Source organism: Callithrix jacchus, chromosome 1 (assembly GCF_049354715.1).
Source record: "Callithrix jacchus isolate 240 chromosome 1, calJac240_pri, whole genome shotgun sequence".
NCBI classification, from domain to species: domain Eukaryota; kingdom Metazoa; phylum Chordata; class Mammalia; order Primates; family Cebidae; genus Callithrix; species Callithrix jacchus.
Genome location: NC_133502.1, coordinates 160,003,630 through 160,022,783, shown reverse-complemented (window position 1 = coordinate 160,022,783; position 19,154 = coordinate 160,003,630). Strand labels below are relative to the sequence as shown.

Genomic DNA, 19,154 nt, shown 5'->3' with positions numbered 1-19,154 from the left:
GAGAACCATTGGATTTACCAATGTGGAGCTCTTTGGTGATCTTGATAGGAGCAGTGTTTGGAGCAGTGGTAGGGCCAAAAGCCTGATTATAATAGATTACAGAAAGTACAGGAAAGGAAAACAGAAGATGGGGAGTTTAGACAACTCTTTCTGAAACTTTTGCTGTACAGATGAGAGCTGGAGTACTGGCTAGAGGAAGAAGTCAAGAGAGGGGAGTCTTCACACAGAAAAATCTCATAGTGTTTGTAAATGGGTGGGAAAAATCCAGTACAGAAGCAAATGCTAATGGAGACAGAAACAGAGAGAGATTTGCTGAACAGATGGATGTCCCTGGGAAGGTGAAAAGAGATGGGATATAGTGCAGACAAGAAGGGAGTTGGTCTTGGCTAGGACCATGGAGAGATCATCCACAGACATACGAAGAACCATTGAGATTATGGGCATAGATACAGGCAGATGTTGTGGGAGATTATGGCCATTCTCTTCTGATTGTTTCTATTTTTTTCTTAACTTTTCTGTTTTCTTTGATCAGAAAAGCAGAAGCACTGAGTGTTACAGAATAAAGGATTTATGATAAGGATTAGGCCTTGTACAAATGCAGAAACTGGTTTAAAAGTTATGTAAGACAGTTGCTTTTGCATCTGGTGTTCGGCCTGAAGTCACTTCAGGTCAGCCAAGCTCATTGTCAGGAGAGTTGGAAGCAAAATGGGGAAGATAAACTGGAACTTGCCAGGAGGAACTAGAGCCACTTTCAACCTCAGTGATATGAAAGTGAGGAAGCTGAAAGTGAAGAAGGAGAAGGTATTGGAGATTTGAGGAGAAAGAAATTACGACACAGTCACCTAGGAGAGAGAGAGAGTGAAGGAAATGGGGAACTATAGTGTATGTTTGCCAGACAATATTAAAGATCCTCTTAAATGAGTAATCATGACTCCAAAGTGAGAGAATTAAGTAGGTCACAAATGGAGGAGGGGTGCCCAGTAGAAAGGAGGAAAACAAAGACAGAGAATTGCATTTAAAGGGCTGCAGCTTAGCCAAGATTGTGCAAAGAAGCAAAAGTGAGAGTGGGACAAGGGAGTTGAGAATATGCAAGGCAGTGACCATAATCATGATAATGTTATAATGTTATCATTATAAATGGAACATAAAGTACATTTTATTATAAATTGAGCTGTGCATACAACCCCTATATAGAGCTTTCTCTAAACCATGTTCAAAATTCTGAGGCTAAACCTGAAGTCCACATGGGGTCTCCCTTCCTTTCTACCCTCAACAATGACCTTCCCCTTGACTTTTAAATGTCCTTAAGCTTCTGAAGGAACCTTTTCTAGACTTCATATTCCCCAACTACTCCTGCTCTGTTCTCTTTCACAGCACTTTCACAGCTGAACTTCTCAAGATGCGTATATATCAGAAGTCTTTAGACTTAGGTACACCTACCACTAGGGCATATTACAAAGACATTTCAAAGAGCAAGTACATGGGCACCAACAGTTTTAAAACAGTAAATTTCCAGTGCTTCTCCAAGCCAGAGAACACCCCTGAGACCTACATATCACAATGGTTCTCCTTTCCATCCTTACAATTGTCTTTCCACTTTGTAAAATAAATGTATATCTCTCACCCATCCTGAATCTTACTAAGGTCCAAGACCTAAGTTGTAAACACCACTGAAGCACTAAATAAAGAAACAATTTGAAATATTGGTATCAGCAAAACGTCCTTGAATTAAAGCACATTCATCTCACTAAGACCATTACATTTGCTTTTTAAAATCTAAATAAGCTTTCAATTTTAGAATAGATTAACAGAAAAGTTACAAAAATAGTACAAAGAGTTTCCAAATACAAAACACCAAATTTCTCCTATTACTAATCTCTTACATTACTATTACTGTGGCACAGTGGTCACAACTAATGAACCAATGTTGATACATTATTATTAACTAAACTCTACATTTTATTCAGAACACATTAGTTTTTCTTTAATGTCCTATTTACATTAGAGAATCTCATATATCCTTATGTAGGATGTGTATACCCTCATGTAGGATATATTGTTAGATTTAGCCATCATGTCTCCTTGACCTCCTCTTAGCTGTGACAGTTTCTCAAACTTGCCTTTTTTAAATGACCTTGAAGTTTTGAGGAATACTGGTGTATTTTTTTTTTTTTTTTTTTTTGAGACAGAGTTTCGCTCTTGTTTCTGAGGCTGGAGTGCAATGGCGCGATCTCAGCTCACTGCAACCTCTGCCTCCTGGGTTCAGGCAATTCTCCTGCCTCAGCCTCCCGAGTAGCTGGGATTACAGGCACATGCCACCATGCCCAGCTAATTTTTGTATTTTTGGTAGAGACGGGGTTTCACCATGTTGACCAGAATGGTCTCAATCTCTTGACCTTATGATCCACCTGCCTCGGCCTCCCAGAGTGCTGGGATTACAGTCTTGAGCCACCGCATCCGGCCGAATACTGGTGTATTTTATAGAATATTGCTCAGTTTGGATTTGTCTGATGTTTTCCTCATGATTAGATTTGGGTTATGTGTTTTGGGGAGAAATGGGATTTGGTGAAGACCTAGAAAGTCTCTTCTCTACTGCACTCTACCATTCTGGTCCCCAAATATCCATTTCATTCATCCTCTCACTCATAGAACACAATGAGTCCCACCTCAAGAGAGGAAAACCAAAGTTTCAGGTAGTCACTGCAGGCAGCTCAAAGGCCAGGATTATGAGGTCATGCTTATTTTTCTCCATCGGGGCTAGATATGGCTTCTCAGTCTTGTGACCTAGGAATTTTTTGGTTATCTATTGTCACTTCCCTCACTCTCACATACCAATATTAAAAACACAATAGTGGAGCAGAGACTCAATGAACTTCCCAGGTAGAAGGGGAATGAATGAGAGACACACAGAAGTCAGTGGTCAGCATTCTGAGATCCAGCCATGCAGATGTGAAGGCCCTCCTCTGGTAGATCCTCATTTTACTCACTGGGAGAAACCCTCATCATGGTTTTCCATCCTCACCCCATCCTCAGCCCATCCCTCTGGAAGTCCTCCCTTTATTCTCCTTGGACCCCTTAAGAGAGTATCTTTCTTAGAAACTGCAAAACTTTCTCCACTTGCTTCCTGAAATGTAAGTTTAAGGGCCTAAAGTTAAGTTTATTAGACTTAAAATAAACTTAAATGTAAGTTACAGGGCCATTTTCTCAAATCCCCTCAAAAACGTGATGGGTTCTGATCTGTTTGTTTCCAGTTAGTTCAATGTACCAGTAACTACATCCAGTGTTCTTGTTTAGACATAATTCTCATGCTTAATTTATGTATTTATTTTTGCTTCCTTGTACCATGCCTCTTTAAACCTTAATGACAGTATTTTGTTTTGTTTTAGTTTGTTTTGTTTTGTTTTGAGATGGAGTCTTGCTCTGTCACTCAGGCTGGAGTGCAGTGGCGGGACCTCGGCTCACTGCAACTTCCACCTACCAGGTTCAAGCAATTATCTGCCTCAGCCTCCTGAGTGATTTTTGTATTTTTAGTAGAGACAGAGGTTTCACCATGTTGGCTAGGATGGTCCTTGACCTCCTGACCCCATGATCCACCTGCTTCAGACTCCCAAAGTGCTGGGATTACAGGTGTGAGCCACCTCGCCTGAACTATGACAGTTAAGTTGAAGCCATGAGGATTAATCTGATCTCAACCTCCTCAATCTTGTTTCCTTCTGATTGGGATTTACAGAGATTTTGCCAAATTCCTCTCCCAAAGTGTTGTAGCACATCACACCCTAACAAGGTATAAAACTGTCCAGTATCCTTCATCCTCACCAGCAATGGTACACAGCACAGTGGTTTAGAGTGTGGGCTCTAGAGCCAGACTGCTGCACATCGAATACTAATTCTATCATCCATTAACTGTTGGATTATGAACAACATTCAACTTACCTGTGCCTCACTTTCCACATGTGTACAAAGGAGATAAGATATTCTTATTGAAATGTTAAAAAGAATTATGGGTGATGAAACTGAGACCCAGAGAATTTGATTTTTTCAAGGTTACACCAATAAGGATTAAATGACCTAATACACATAAATACTTAGAACATGGCATATAAATTCTTACTGAATATGCGCTTTTATTTTTTGTTTTCTGAGGGATTGAAAAATGATACCTCATGATCACCGTATTTACATTTCCCCTGCATACTAATGGAGTTATGTGTTCTTTCATTTGGATTCGCTCCTCTGTGAATTGCTTTTTCATAACCTTTACTCATATTTTTTTCTCACCATGCAATCAGAATATTCTGTATCTTTATGGATATTAGCCCATTATCTCTCCTATACATGGCAGATGTTTTCTCTGTAGCACAATGGTGCAATCTTGTCTCACTGCAACCTCTGCCTCCCAGGTTCAAGTGATTCTCCTGCCTCAGCCCCCCAAGTCGCTGGGATTACATCATGCCCTGTTCTGTTTTTTTTTTTTTTTTTTTTTTTTTTTTTTTTTTTGGTCTGTAATAATTTTTACAAGAGTTTCTTTGGGTTTTTAATTTAAAAAAAAATAGAGACATGGTCTCACTATGTTGCCAAGGCTGGGATTATAGGCGTGAGACAACCCCCAGCCCATGCCCATCCCATCCTCATATTTTACACACACACACACAGTTTTAAAAACCATTCTTGGATACTTGATTTTCCATATAAACTTTCAGATATTTTAGCTAGTTTCCCTTTAAAAAAATGAATTCCGCTAAATTTCTATATAAATTTTAATAAGATTGGCATGTTAATGAAATTATCTTTTGTAATTGGGTTTTGTTTTTTTTGGTTTGGTTTTTTTTTGAGACAGATTCTCACTTTGTTGCCCAGGCTAGAGTGTAGTTTCATGAATACAGCTCACTGCAGCCTTGACTCCCTGGGCTCATGCGATTTTCCTGTCTCAGCCCCTCAAGTAGCTGGGACTACAGGTGCATGCCACTACATCCAGCTAATTTTTGTATCTTTTGTAGAGACAGGGTTTCACCATCTTGCCCAGGCTGGTCTCAAACTCCTGATCTCAAGCAATTCACCCACCTTGCCCCGCAAAGTGCTGGGATTACAGGTGTGAGCCACTGGACCTAGCCAAAATGGCCTTCATATCCTAATTGCCATGTCCCTCCATTTTACATTAATAAAACCTTTTCTATGACTCTTGCACTTTTAAGTTTATTGCCAAGTATCTTTTTAGTTGTATAATTAAAGTAGAAAGGGGATATGATTTCCATTTCCATTTCCATTTCTTTTTTTTTTTTTCTTTTTTGAGATGGAGTTTCGCTGTTGTTACCCAGACTGGAGTGCAATGGCACGATCTCGGCTCACCGCAACTTCTGCCTTCTGGGTTCAACCAATTCTCCTGCCTCAGCCTCCCGAGTAGCTGGGACTACAGGCGCGTACCACCATGTCCAGCTAATTTCTGTATTTTTAGTAGAGACAGGGTTTCACCCAAAGCATTCACCCAAAGCAATGCTAATTAACAGTGGTGATAAAAGGTAGTCTTGTGTTGTTTCTGATATACTGAATGTGTCAGCCTTTCACCATGCAGCATATTGGCTGTTGGTTTTGAAAATTTGTCTTTATTAACTTTGTAATTTCTCTCTACTTTCATGTCACTAATCCACTTGGTTTTTATTCAGAACAGCTATTGATTTTTATCAAATGACTTTTTGGCATAGATTCCCTTCTTTAAGTGATTGAAGTAGTGAATTACATTGATAGGTTCGCTTATGTTATAGTTTTATCAGGCTGTATTTTCTCTTACTATAACTACTGAATTTTATCCGTTTATATCTAGGATATTTGCATCTATATTCATCTGTGAGATGTATATAGTTTTATTGTGCTATCTTATTAAACATTTGCTGAAAGGGGAAAGTGGAATCAAAAGAGAATTTTGTTTTTCCATGGGGATTTTTTTAAATGCTATTGTTAAGACAGAATAGAGCATGCTAAATGCTGATGAAAGAGTCCACTGGAGGCCAGGTGCAGTGGCTCACGCTTGCAATCCTAGCACTTTAGGAGGCTGAGGCGGGTGGATCGCTTGAGCTCAGGAATTCAAGACCAGCTTGGCAACATTGCGAAAACCCATCTCTACAAAAAATACAAAAATTAGGCAGGCGTGATGGTTCATGAGGGGCCAAAGTGGGAGGTAACCTGGGAGGTTGAGGATGCAGTGAGCCACGATTGTACCACTGGCACTTCAGCCTGGGTGACAATGTGAGATCCAGTCTCAAAAAAAAGGAAAAAAAAGAAAGCATCCAGTGGATAACTTGAAGATGAAGGAGAAAGGATCAATTGTAATGTGAAATTTCAGACAAGGTGAAACAGATCCAGAGAACAAATAGGTTATAAAAGGGATGCCTGAATTGTGATTGAATATAAGGGATTCCAATCACTAGATCTAGAAGTTTAGTAGCTAAAAGTTCAGGGAGTTCCCATCTAATGACTTCTATTTTCTCTATTGTAATACTACTTATACTCACCAATATTTTTGTTTATTTATGAGTTTATATAAACCTATTTTCAGAGAACAAATGTTGCCATTAATAGAGACATTTCTTCATGTTATACAGTTATCTATTTTTCAGGACATTTACAAAATTCTACAAAGACTTAAAAAAAAATTTCACTCTCTCATTTCCAGCACTCAGCCTCACAGGCAAACAGAAATCCATGAATCCTTAATATAAAAATCAGACACAAAATATTGCTGTCATAGAAAAATGATTAATTAAGCAGAAATTTTATTTCCAAGCTCTTCAAAGACTGTTACAAACATAAATAATGTATCCTTCTAAAAAAAAAAAAAAGTGTCCCAAATTAAAGGCACATCATCAAAGTAAAACATTTGTGACATTAAGAATTCTTTTAGGTTGTAATATTTTCATGTTAGTTTTTAACCATTTACAATGTTCTGTGGGTCACATTTTAAACATTTTTAAACATATGAAATCCTGTATTTCTGTAAGTACAGCCACAACTACAAAGCAGAGGAACTTGAGAATACAAAGATCAAATCTGCTTCATTTGTATACACAATGGGACAGCCTAATGCACATCACAACATTAACTTTTCCAAACAAGTCTGCTAAGAAACTGCTGCCATATTTAGTGTTAAAAATAAAACAAACTTCCCATTTAGAAAAATCAAGACATCAGTTGATTAGTAAAACCTATTCTTCCCCCTCCAGCAATTCATATTTGTCTTCATTTAGGAATTGTAAATTCATGAGAAGAGAACAATTCTTTTATGGTATAAAAACCTACCAGGAACAAATTACAAGTATTCAATTTTTTAAATAAACAAAAATATTCTCCTTCCTAAAATGTAAACATCCAGTAAATAAAACATACATGATATTCCAGGTATAGAAACATTAGCAACTCACTTATGAAAGAGGTGCGTTTTGGTATATTTGGTGGTAAGGTTTTTGTCTTATGTATAAAAGTACTTCCACAGAAAACCAGGCTATCACTCTTTAAAACTCTATTCTTTCACCCAGTTTCCTTACTTGAGTAGAAATTCACGAATTTCTGAGATTTTGGCTACAGGCCCATGCCCCAGGAAAGGGCTGAAATATCTCTTAAAGCCACTTGGCTAGGGAAAAGTGTTTTCTTGAGACTTGAAGGCAGTCATTCATCACTTTGTGCTTGAAGGCACTCCTCAGGGAACTTCTCTCCCACTGGAAAAAGAGTTTGTTTGGTTTTTACTTTAGTAAGATTTATTTATAAAATTAACTCATCATCATTTCATAGGCACTTTAGCATTCACAAAATAGAAAGTAACAGGTGACCCAGGTGCAGTGGTTCACGCCTGTAATCCCAGCACTTTGGGAGGCCCAGGCTGGTGGATCACCTGAGGTTGGGAGTTCAAACCAGTCTGACCAACACAGAAAAGCCCTGTCTCTACTAAAAATACACAAAAATTAGCCAGGCATGATGGTGAGTACCTATAATCCCAGCTACTCGGGAGGCTGGGGCAGGAGAATCGCTTGAACCCAGGATGCGGAGGTGGTGGTGAGCCGAGATTACGTCATTGCACTATAGCCTGGGCAACAAGTGCAAAACTCTGTCTCAAAAAAAAGAAAGTAAGAGTTGAATACAAAAAACATCTAAACCACACCACTGAATAAGCAGCACCCATGAAAGTGCTTTGTATGTAAGGCCAGTCACAGTGGCTCATGCCTGTAATCCAAGCACTTTGGGAGGCCAAAGTAGGCAGATCACCTGAGGTCAGGAGTTTGAGACCAGCCTGAGCAACATGGTGAAATCTTATCTCTGCTAAAAATACAAATTAGCCAGTCATGGTGGCAAGCACCGGCAGTCCCAGCTACTCAGGAGGCTGAGGCAGGAGAATTGCTTGAACTCAGGAGACGGAGGTTGCAGTGAGCCAAGATTGTGCCATTGCACTCTAGCCTGGGTGACAGAGGGAGACTCTGTCGAAAGAAAGAAAGAAAAAGAAGAAAGAAAGGAAGAAAGGGAAGGAGGAAAGGAGGGAAGAAAGGAGAGAGTTTTGTAAAATGAAAAATGCCATGCCAACATAAAACTATTAACACCATAAATATGAACATTTTCCATTAAAAAGTACAATAGGATTTGATAGATTGCTTCCTTCTTTTAAATGTGAACAATCTCCTTTTGCTACTTGTGAAGAAGGACCTCAGATAATTACTTACTGTATAAACACCCCTTAGAACACATCATTTGAAATATGTTGGTCCCAAAAGACTCTAATAATTCAGGCCCTTGTCCTCTTTAAAAAAATACTGTGTCACACCTGTAATCCCAGCACTTTGGGAGACCGAGGCAGACAGATCAGGAGGACAGGAGTTTGAAACCAGCTAGTTTGAGACCAGCCTGGCCAATATGGTGAAACCCCATCTCTAATAAAAATACAAAACAATTAGATGGGTATGGAGGTGCGCACCTGTAATCCCAGCTACTAGGGAGGCTGAGGCAGGAGAATTGCTTGAACCTGGGAGGCAGAGGTTGCAGTGAGCCAAGATCATGCCACTGCACTCCAGCCTGGGTGATAGAGCAAAACTCCATCCTGGGGGGAGGAAATTGTGAAAATGACCTCAATACAAAGCAATCAAACCCATGGGATTTCTAAAATGCCACCAGAAAGGTGTTTTCCTTTATCAATTTACCCCCTCACACTTTCTCCCAGTAGCTACATTTCTTCCTCCATTAAAACACAGAGATATATTCTGAAAACCATTAGGAAAGAAATCATGGCAGGTGGTAGGCACACATCTCCCTCTCTGGGGAGTCCTTAGTCCCAAGGTCAGTTGATAGGACCAAGCAGCAAATCACAACCCTGGGATGCTGGAAGGACTGAGGGTGGACTTAAGGTTAAGAAATTACTGGCCAGGTGCTGTGGCTCATGCCTGTAATCCCAGCACTTTGGGAGGCCAAGGCAGGTAGATCATCTGAGGTCAGGAGCTTGAGACCAGTCTGACTAATGTGGTGAAACCCCATCTCTACTAAAAATACAAAAATTAGCCAGGCGTGGTGGCATGCACCTGTAGTCCCAGCTACCTGGGAGGCTGAGACAGTAGAATGGCTTGAACCTGAGAGGTGGAGGTTGCAGTGAGCCAAGACCATGCCACTGCACTCCAGCCTGGGTGATGGAGCAAGACACTGTGTCTCCAAAAAAAAAAAAAAAAGAATTTACTACCAGCCAACTCAGTTAAAGAGCTCAAGTACAGAAGGATACTGGAATCTCATGAGTTAGTGCCAAAGAAACTTCAGACTCTCCTAAATGGATGTATTCTACAGGCAACGTAACTATTCACAAGAATCACCCTCAGGGAAAGTTGTGCATTTTGCTGGCTTTTATTTTAATTCCCCCAAGAATAGTAGACATTCGAAACTCAGTTGCTCAAATCTTTTGGGAAGCCCTGTGATCATGCTATGGCCCCAAGACATCATGGTATATCATTACTCACGAGTCTTCAGAGTAAAGCACAGGATCTGGGCTCACGGAACGGGTTACTTCCAGCTGGAACACCCACAAGCAGGGCATCCTTGCAGGCGTTCTGCATACAGTACTGCTGAAGCTCTGCAGCTGCCTGAGACACCTGAAACAAAGGGACAGCGTCATGGCATGCTGCTCACGGCCGAGCCATCTGGCAGCCAAGGATATTCTGAAAATGATCATCCAACCTGGTAAATATCAACTTTTTGTGACCTCCAAAAGTCTCTTTCTGCTGAAAGTTCTAATACTTGAACTACACAGAGGAAAGGTTACAATTTCTATGAACTTAAATTTAGGTATTTTTGGGTTTAGTTGCTTATAACAACAAAGCCAAGAAAAAGCTGTGTTTTTTATTCATTTAGAAATGTAGTTTTGAAACTGAATGGGTAAAGAAATAGCTCATTCTAGCATTCCCTTGACAAATTTTCACTTATATAAAGCATGCATTGATATATCCAAGTTTGCCAAATGAGTGAATTGTCGTAATATTTACAAATCTGAAGCCTTATTCAGTCTGCTCCAAACAAGTGATGAAGTTCTTCCGCCCTGCTTTTAAGGCAGTGTAGCTTACTGTTCAGGAATATATAGTCAGGAATGCCTGGACTCAAATTCAGCCGTCACTACCTATATAACCTTCGGCAAGTTACTCAACATCTCAGTAGCTGTTTTGTCATCTATGAAATATTTAGAAATAGAAACCAACCACACTGGGTTGCTGCAACAATTGAGTTCACACATGTAAAGCCCTTAAAATGGTGCAGACATATGTCAATACATTTGTGGTAGACCGCAAATGTGATCACAATAGTTTTCAGCTCCTTCCACCAAGAGGTAGAGTCAGTCTATTGACCCACCCCTTGAATCTGGGCTGACTTTAACCAGGAGAATATTGCAGAAATAAAGGGCAAATTCCAAGCTAGTCCTCAAGAATCTGCATCTACCTCTCTTGGTGCAGATGGAACTGTAAGACAACCATCTGAGCCTCAGCTAGCCTCCTGGAGGGTCTTGTGGTGGAGAACTGGTGAGCCAGAACCAGCCACCTGTCTATCAACCTGCAGACATGTGAGTGAGGCCATTCTCAAACACCCAGATACCGGCCAACACCAGCTGACACCCTATCTGATTGAAGATCTATGGGAGAGCCCAGAAGATCAGCAGAACTGTACAGTTTAACCTAGTTCAAACCGTCCATCTAAGAACTGAGCATAAATGTTTTAAGCCATTACATTTTGGGGTGATCTGTTAGGCAGCAAAAACTAACTGATTCAATATTATTATGCCTATTCTTATCTTGCATTTGATGCCTATTTCTACTTGGAGACTTTTCTCATTGTACTTTTTGTGCGTGTGCATTAAAAGGTGTTTTTAGCCGGGTGTAGTGGTACACGCCTGTAATCCCAGCTCCTCGGGAGGCTGAGGCAGGAGAATCGCTTGAACCCAGGAGGCAGAGGTTGCAGTGAGCTGACATCGTGCCACTGCACTCCAGTATGGGAGACAGAGCAAGACTCAGTCTCAAAAAAAGAAAAAAAGGTGTTTTGAATAAAATTCACTCATATTGTACAAAAATGGTTCCAATTGGTGTTCAGGTATTACTACTAGTTTGTGTTAATTTTCCAAGCCTCCAAATAACTAGAAAATGAACTGTTTCTGTTACAGTTGCTACCAAGTTTCTGGACAGCTCTAGGAATTTTGGTTGCATTAATGTAATGACAGTTTTCTCCGTATTATATAAACACAAAATATAATATTGCCAGACTAACGCTGAAGTTTACTTTTCTCTCAATAGAAGTTCTCACATTTTCATGTTAATAATAATTGGAATTAGGGAAGATGGAGGAAAAAAATAATAATAATTGGAATTGTTATATATAACAGTTACTAATTCAAAAGAAATTGAGAATCAATTATGTTCAGGCTTGCTATCTTTGCATTGGGGCAACAGGTAAACTCACACATGGTAGGTAGAAGGACACTATCTTCCAGGACCCATGGAGAAATGAGACTAACTGAACTCTAGACTAAAGAACATGGTCGGCCAGGCACAGTGGCTCACGCCTGTAATCCCAGCACTTTGGGAGGCCAAGGTGGGAGGATCACCCGAGGTCAGGAGTTCGAGACCAGACTGGCCAACATGGTGAAACCCCGTCTCTACTAAAAATACAAAAAAAAAAAAAAAAAAGTTAGCCAGGCATGGTGGCAGGTGCCTGTAATCACAGTTATTCAGGAGGCTGAAGCAGGAGAATCCTGCTTGAACCCGGGAGGGAGAGATTGCAGTGAGCTGAGATTTCGCCATTGTACTCCAATCTGGGCAATAAGAGCAAAACTCTATCTCAAAAAAAAAAAAATATATGTATATATAGCTACTTGGCAGGTAGGTAGGCATTTGACTGGCTCAGAGTTTTCCTTTCCACCTCAGGTCCCCACATTGTCTTTGTGAATTTCCAACAACCCTGGTTTCAGTTCCCTGATTTCCACTCCTCAAACAGCCTTCTCCTCAATGCCAACAGATACAGCTACAACACCTGTAACTGCTCCACTTCTGAAATTTTACACCTCAGTCTCCTACTCTCTGATCACAATCTCTCCTTCCCATCCAGGGTGCTGCCTCCTTTATTCTTCCTTCATTCTACTCTGACTTCACCCAGATCTCCAGGCGTCACCTCCTCCCCTTCTGTTTCACCCATCACCAGGAGGCTGGCTCCATTCCTTCTCTATCCACCTAGGCTCAGCCTCTTTCTGGCCAGACCTTGACACGCCTTGCCCTCTGGCCCCATCTCCACCTTTCTGACATACCTCTCCTGCTAACTCAGTCCTCCATCAACTGCCGTTCACCTTCGGCACTCACATTCCAGGATGGCCAGAGGTTGCTGGAGTCTCTTTTGAGAAAAGTGACCAGCAAATATGACCAGCAGTCACTCTTCTCACAGCAGCTTGGTCTTCAGAGTCACAGTGCATCTACCTGCCTGCTTAGGGCCACTCCCTTAGTCCCATTTCCTCTGCCTTAGAAGAAAACGTGGCCTCCTATTTCACAAAGAAAATTGTCACAAGTCCTTAAGCCCATATCCAGAAACATATCTTTATACACATCTTTACCTTCTTTATTCCTGTCTCAGAAGCTGCGCCACCAATCCCCCGCCTCCGGTAGCCCTGTCTCCTCTACCAGCAATTGGCTTCCATTTGTTTTTTCACTGGAACCAAAAATATAATTTGTTCCTTCCTCTCAACCCCAAAACATGGCTTTTCATTTCCTAAGTTAAAAAACCAGGTTATTTCCTCTTTAAAACTAGGTTTCTTTAAAAAGAAGAAGAAAAAAGTCCGCCTGCCCTGTGACAGTCCAGATTCTGCTTTTACTAACACATAAGCCACCAAACCTCTGCGTTCTACGCCCTCTCTCCCTTACCCTGTTTATAATCTTCACTCCACTTAGTATGTGAAGCGATGCTATGTATCCGTTAATTTGCTGTTTACCTTCCCCTCCAGAACCACCCTATTCCCTGTAGCAGCGCCAGGCACACAGCAAAGGCGCCGCTGAGGCACAGGGACTACCTCCCTGTTTCTTCCTCCAGACCTTCTGCAAATTATGCTGCACTCGTTGCTAAACACAGCTCTGCAACAGACGACTTTTGGCCCACTAACCAACGCTGGACATGTTGACTGAGCCCCCAGTTTTTGGAAATTTCCCCTTCCTTGCTCAGAAACCTTGCTGTTTCTTACTTCCTCTTCTCTCGGCCATCGGTGTGGCTGGTCCCTGGGTTCCAGGCTCTGAGCTCTGCTCTTCATAGAAGAGGCTTTTTCGCCTCCCTGCACTTGAATGATCTCTTTCAGCCCTGGGCGCTGTTTCAGGCCATGAGGACAAATCCCTCCCGGTGGTTCCCCGGAGTCCCCAGGTACGCAGCCGAACTCATCCTGTCCCGGAACCCGCTCTCTCTCCTCTCTACCTTGGCGGGTGGCAGCGCCGTCGACCCCGTCACGGTGACAGAAACCTGAGCATTCTGGCTCTCCTCCCTCTCGCTCTCATCCTACCAATCCATCACCAAGTCGCGGCCCTGCGGTGGCCTCCCCAGCCCTGGGTCCCTCCTCCCCGCCCGCGAGTCGCCGGCCGCCCGGGGCGCCCTCGGAGGAGCTGACCGCTGCCGCCTCTGGAGTGGGCGTGGGCGCGCCCCCGGGGACCCGGCCCGGACCACGACCGCGCGGCCTCCTCCCGTAGGGCCCGGCCCCGGTTCGCCCCGCGCCTCCCCTCCCCGCGGCGCCCGCCGCCCCCCGGCCCCAGCCGAGGCCTCGCCGCCGCCCCCGAGTCACCCAGCTGGCGCCCGGCCCGGGCTCCCGGCCTCCTCCTCTCACCGCCCCGCGGGCGGAGGCACCGGAGCGTGGGTCCCCGGAGCCAGCACCTTGATCCTCTCCACGGCGGCCTCCAGCTTGAGCTGCTCCACAAGGCGCTGCAGGGCGTTCGCGCTGGCACCAGAAGACATGGCGGCGGCGCTGAGCTCCGAGGGCGGCTGGGCCCTGCCGGGAGGGGAGGAGCCACCAGCCTCGCGCGAGGGCACCGCCCCGGGGCGGGGAAGCCTCTGTGCCCGCCCAGCCACGCCAGCACACTCGGCGCGGAGCCGCAGGCCAGAGACTGCGGGGCCCGAGCGGGCAGGCCTTCCTCTCTGCTCCTCAGCGCTCGAAACCTGGGTGGCATCTGCAGCCGGACCGAGAACCGAGTCGGGGACCCGCAGAGCGGGGCGTCCTCCAGCGAAGCTGGCGCCCCTAGCGTGAGCAGGAATCGCGAGGGCGTGGGACGCGAGGATGGAGTGGGCGGCAGCAAACACGCACCCCTGAGAAATCAGAACTGGAGCCAAGGTATGACGGGAGTTGGAGAAATAAGGGGCCTTGCCAGACAGTATCCTCGGGGAACCAAGGACGGTTCATAGGATTTTCATGGGGCAGCAATCGATGTCTAAGTGAGCCTGTTACTGTTTTACGGAGATCTTACCAGTTCATTGGGTGGAGTGAGAATGTTAAGTTGGGTGAAATCCCAGACCCCGACATCTCTGTGAAACGTACAGTACAAAATTACATTCAGCGTCTTTCACTCACCTAGTGGGTGCTGAGAGGCACCACCCAAATTCTCCATTCAAAACTGAGACACTCATACCCTCAACTGCTGGGAGCGGTGGCACTGATGCCTCTCAGCTGAGTCCTCTCTGTGAACTGCCCTTATCCAGAGAGCCACCCATACCAAGGTCATACCCCTCCCAGTGTCAGCCCTCATCCAGTGACTGATGTGGGGTGTTTACGTAAGGGCTGAACCCTAACCTTTTGCCTTAAGTTGGGACAGCATTGAAGGATTATTCTAGCTCCAGAGCTCTTGCTAGAGTAATCTGAGGCCTTTATGGCAGTTCATCACAGGTCAACTCCTCCCTCTGTCCAATCACCACTTCCTGGACTCCCCAACAAGTGTTGGTTTCAAGGATATTCCCCATAAACTTTCTGCATGAAAATTTCCATCTCAGGGTCTGTTTTTCTAGGGAACCCAAACTAAAACACCCATTCAAACAACCTGGACTGGTTGGGGTGTGGAGGAAGAATGGATCCCCAAAGGAGAATTAGGATGCTGATATAAGAAAGAGGCATGGGCCAATTTAAAAAAAGCAAGCCGGCTGGGCGCAGTGGCTCACGCCTGTAATCCCAGCACTTTGGGAGGCCGAGGCTGGTGGATCACGAAGTCAAGAGATTGAGACTATCCTGGTCAAAAAGGTGAAACCCCGTCTCTACTAAAATTACAAAAATTAGCTGGGCATGGTGGTGCGCACCTGTAATCCCAGCTACTCGGGAGGCTGAGGCAGGAAAATTGCTTGAACCCAGGAGGCAGAGGTTGCAGTGAGCCGAGATCGCGCCATTGCACTCCAGCCTGGGTAACGAGCGAAACTCCGTCTCAAAACAAAAACAAAAACAAAAAGCCATACAGCTATTAATTTTAATGACCACATGGCATTGCATTGTACAAGTGGATCACAAGTTATTTACCTACTGTATTAGTTTTTACATTGCTATAAAGAAATACCCAAGACTGGGTAATTTATAAAGAAAAGAGGTTTAATTGACTCACAGTTCCACATGGCTGGGGAGGCCTCAGGAAACTTACAATCATGACAGAAGGGGAAGCAAGCACTCTTATATGGTGGCAGGTTAGAGGGAGAGAGGCGGGGGGTGGGAACCATCACTTATAAAACCATCAGATCTTGTGAGAACTCCCTCACTGTCATGAGAACAGCATGCGGGAAACACCCTTATGATCCAATCAGCTCCCACCAAGTCCCTCCCTTGACACATGGGAATTACAGTTTGAGATGAGATTTGGGTGAGGACACAGAGCCGAACCATATCATCTACTATCCTATTCTTTAACACCTTGATGAACACCTTTAACAGTGTTCATGTGTGTGTTGTATTGCCTTAGGATGCATCCCTGAAAGTGGAATTCATGGGTCAAAGCATATTAACTTTTTAAAGCTTTTTCCTACTATATCCTCCAGAAGGTGGTAGCAACTGATTTTCCTTCTGGAAGGCTGAGACTGCCTATTTCTCTGTACCCTCACAACTCCTATTGTGGTTCTTTAATAGATGAAGAATGGTATCTTAAGTCTTCTAAATGTCTTAACTATTGACGCTGAACATTTCTGCTATTCATTCTGTGAGCTATGTGCCCATGGCTTGGGGGGACATTAAAGAGTTTTTCTTAGCTCATGACGAGATTTGCACATTTGAAACCCCTGTCTAGTGGCCAGTTTCTTCACCACAAAGAACTTAATATATATATTTAGTAAAGAGATGAAAGTACATGTTGGGAACATTCAACCATCAATTCTTAGATTGATGAATAAGAAAATAGAATGATTTCATATTTATTTAGATATTTTAAAGAGATGGCAAAGAACTCTGTACAAAGATATACATACTGTATTAGGAAAGGCTCGTCACAGATTGTGAGAGCTGGACCTTGGAGATGTGTCTTGCAGATGGCTGAGAAGAAAAGGAAGAAAATTGCAGTATGGAGGAGAGCTGGAGGCAATGCTCACATGTAGAGTGAATAAATTTTAAAATAGAGGAGGCGCTAGTGAATGATAGTAGATACAAACTTGCTAGGGTCAGAAGTCATAGAAAACCTCACACACACACACACACACAAAAGTTTCTGGTGACAGTGGGATAGCCACAAGGTAAGACACTTGGGGAATATTAATCTGAGATGAATGTGCAAAATGAACTGAAGTTGAGAAGACAAGATAGCTGTTGGTGGAGGAGTAGCTGGAATGAGGCCCTGGGTAGGACTGTTAGAGTAGGAATGAGGAGGAACAAATTGAGAAGACTAAATCAGTGGTACTTCATGCCGGTTACAAAATGCAAAGAAAAGAGGACGAAGGGTTCTGAAGTGGAGAGTAGACCAGAACTAACTCCACAACAGAAATAAGGAAACAAGACTTGGCTTGAGATGAGTAAAAAATAATGTAGGGTTTGGTTTGGGAGTAACTAAGTGTCTTCCATGGCACTGCTACATGCCTCTAGGCTGCTGAAAATGTTTAGTAGCCAAGATGTGAGAGATGTTTCCACAGCAACGACAGCTGAGTAATGAGATTACCTCAAAATCATTAGAAACGAAGGCTTTGGCTGGCGCAGTGGCTCACGCCTGTAATCCCAACACTTTGGGAGGCCGAGGCAGGCAGATCACCTGAGGTCAGAAGTTCGAGACCAGCCTGGCCAACATGGCGAAACCCCGTCTCTACTAAAAATACAAAACTTTACTGGGCATGATGACGCACGTCTGTAATCCCAGCTACTCAGGAGGCTGAGACAAGAGAATCACTCGAACCCAGGGGACGGAGGTTGCAGTGAGCCGAGATCGCGCCTGTGCGACAGAGCGAGACTCCATCTCAAAAAAAAAAAGAGAGAGAGAAAAGAAACGAAGGTTTTGGAGTTCCCCTCAGTGCAGAACACACGTCAGCCATGTCATATTGTGTACGTCAGCCACAAGGTAGCAGGAAAAGTCTAGGGGTGTGCCCTGCCTGCCTCCTTCATGCTGGACACACCCACTGCCCCGCCCACCTCGGTGTTACTTTGCGCTGTTCAAGAGGAATGGTCTGTGATCCATGGGTAAGTAGGCCGGGTTCCCTTGTACTTGTGGAAGGCTGACCATCTGTGTGATGCTCTAGACTTACCCCAGAAGACTTCCCATTCATTATTTTTGCATCATGGAATTTCAGAGTTGAAGGGAACCCTCAGATTGTGTGCCCCATCTACAATTTTAGAGATGAAGAAACAGACCCGCTAAGGAAAGTGAAGTGACTTGGCTAGTATCACAGGAAGTGGGAGCAGGGAAAAGAACTTTCATTTTTAGCTTTCAAGAGAACTCAGGCCAGACGCGGTGGCTCACGCCTGTAATCCCAGAACTTTTGGAGGCCGAGGCGGGTGGATCATTTGAGTTCAGGAGTTCAAGACCAGTCTGGCCAACATAGTGAAAACCCGGCTCTACTCAAAATACGAAAATTAGCCAGGCATAGTGGCAGTTGTCTGTAGTCCCAGCTACTTGGGAGGCTGAGGCACAAGAATCGCATGAACCCAGGTGGAGATTACAGTGAGCTGAGACTGTGCCACTGCACTCCGGTCTGGGCGACAGAGCAAGACTCCATCTCAAAAAAAAAAAAAAATTCGTGGCTCACCTAGAGGACCAGAGGCCTTTCTTTCTCACATGTGCTGTGATTTCCAGGGCTCTGAAAGGTGAGGGATGGAGACAGTACCCTTCTTTCCTTCTCGCCGTAGCTGACATGCATAGGTCACCAGTATAACATTTTTAAAATTATGTTACACATTTTTTTCCTTGGTTAAGCACAAACTTGTAAATCTCATTTTCAAGAAACTTTCTAGAAATGTCAATATCCTTGTAATGACAAATGTTTCATTTATTTCCCTGTTAGGATCTACAGTTCTTCACTCCTCTGACTTGCATTTTATCACCTTCCTACTAACAGTGGGTTATTCTTCCAGGAAAAGGGCTGTGAGTCACTCTTTTCCATAAAAATGACATAACGGGAAGATATTTCTGTCAACATTATATCAAAATGACAATAATATATACCATGTATAGTTTGCAAAATGATTGTGTAGGAAAACA

General features: G+C 43.5%; 1 protein-coding gene across 6 annotated transcripts in view; it reads right to left on the bottom strand.

The window, feature by feature from the left end:
* GNG10 (G protein subunit gamma 10) overlaps positions 1 to 14,533 on the bottom strand; it is a 140,886-nt gene extending 126,353 nt beyond the window's left edge. For 2 of the 6 annotated variants that reach the window (XR_013519840.1, XR_013520319.1), the window contains exons 1-2: positions 14,392 to 14,501; positions 9,975 to 10,106 (exon numbers count right to left, since the gene is read on the bottom strand). Coding sequence is in view for 3 of the 6 variants with exons in the window: in XM_054256216.2 (XP_054112191.1) it covers positions 7,688 to 7,706; positions 8,951 to 9,073; positions 9,975 to 10,106; positions 14,345 to 14,472 (402 nt within the window). In the remaining 3 variants the exon portion in view is untranslated. Of the gene's footprint in view, positions 1 to 6,730; positions 7,707 to 8,950; positions 9,074 to 9,974; positions 10,107 to 14,344 lie in introns of those variants that run through there. The other 4 variants (XR_013519168.1, XM_054256216.2, NM_001204975.2 and 1 more) reach the window with 4 other exon arrangements.
* Between the last annotated feature and the right edge of the window lie 4,621 nt (positions 14,534 to 19,154).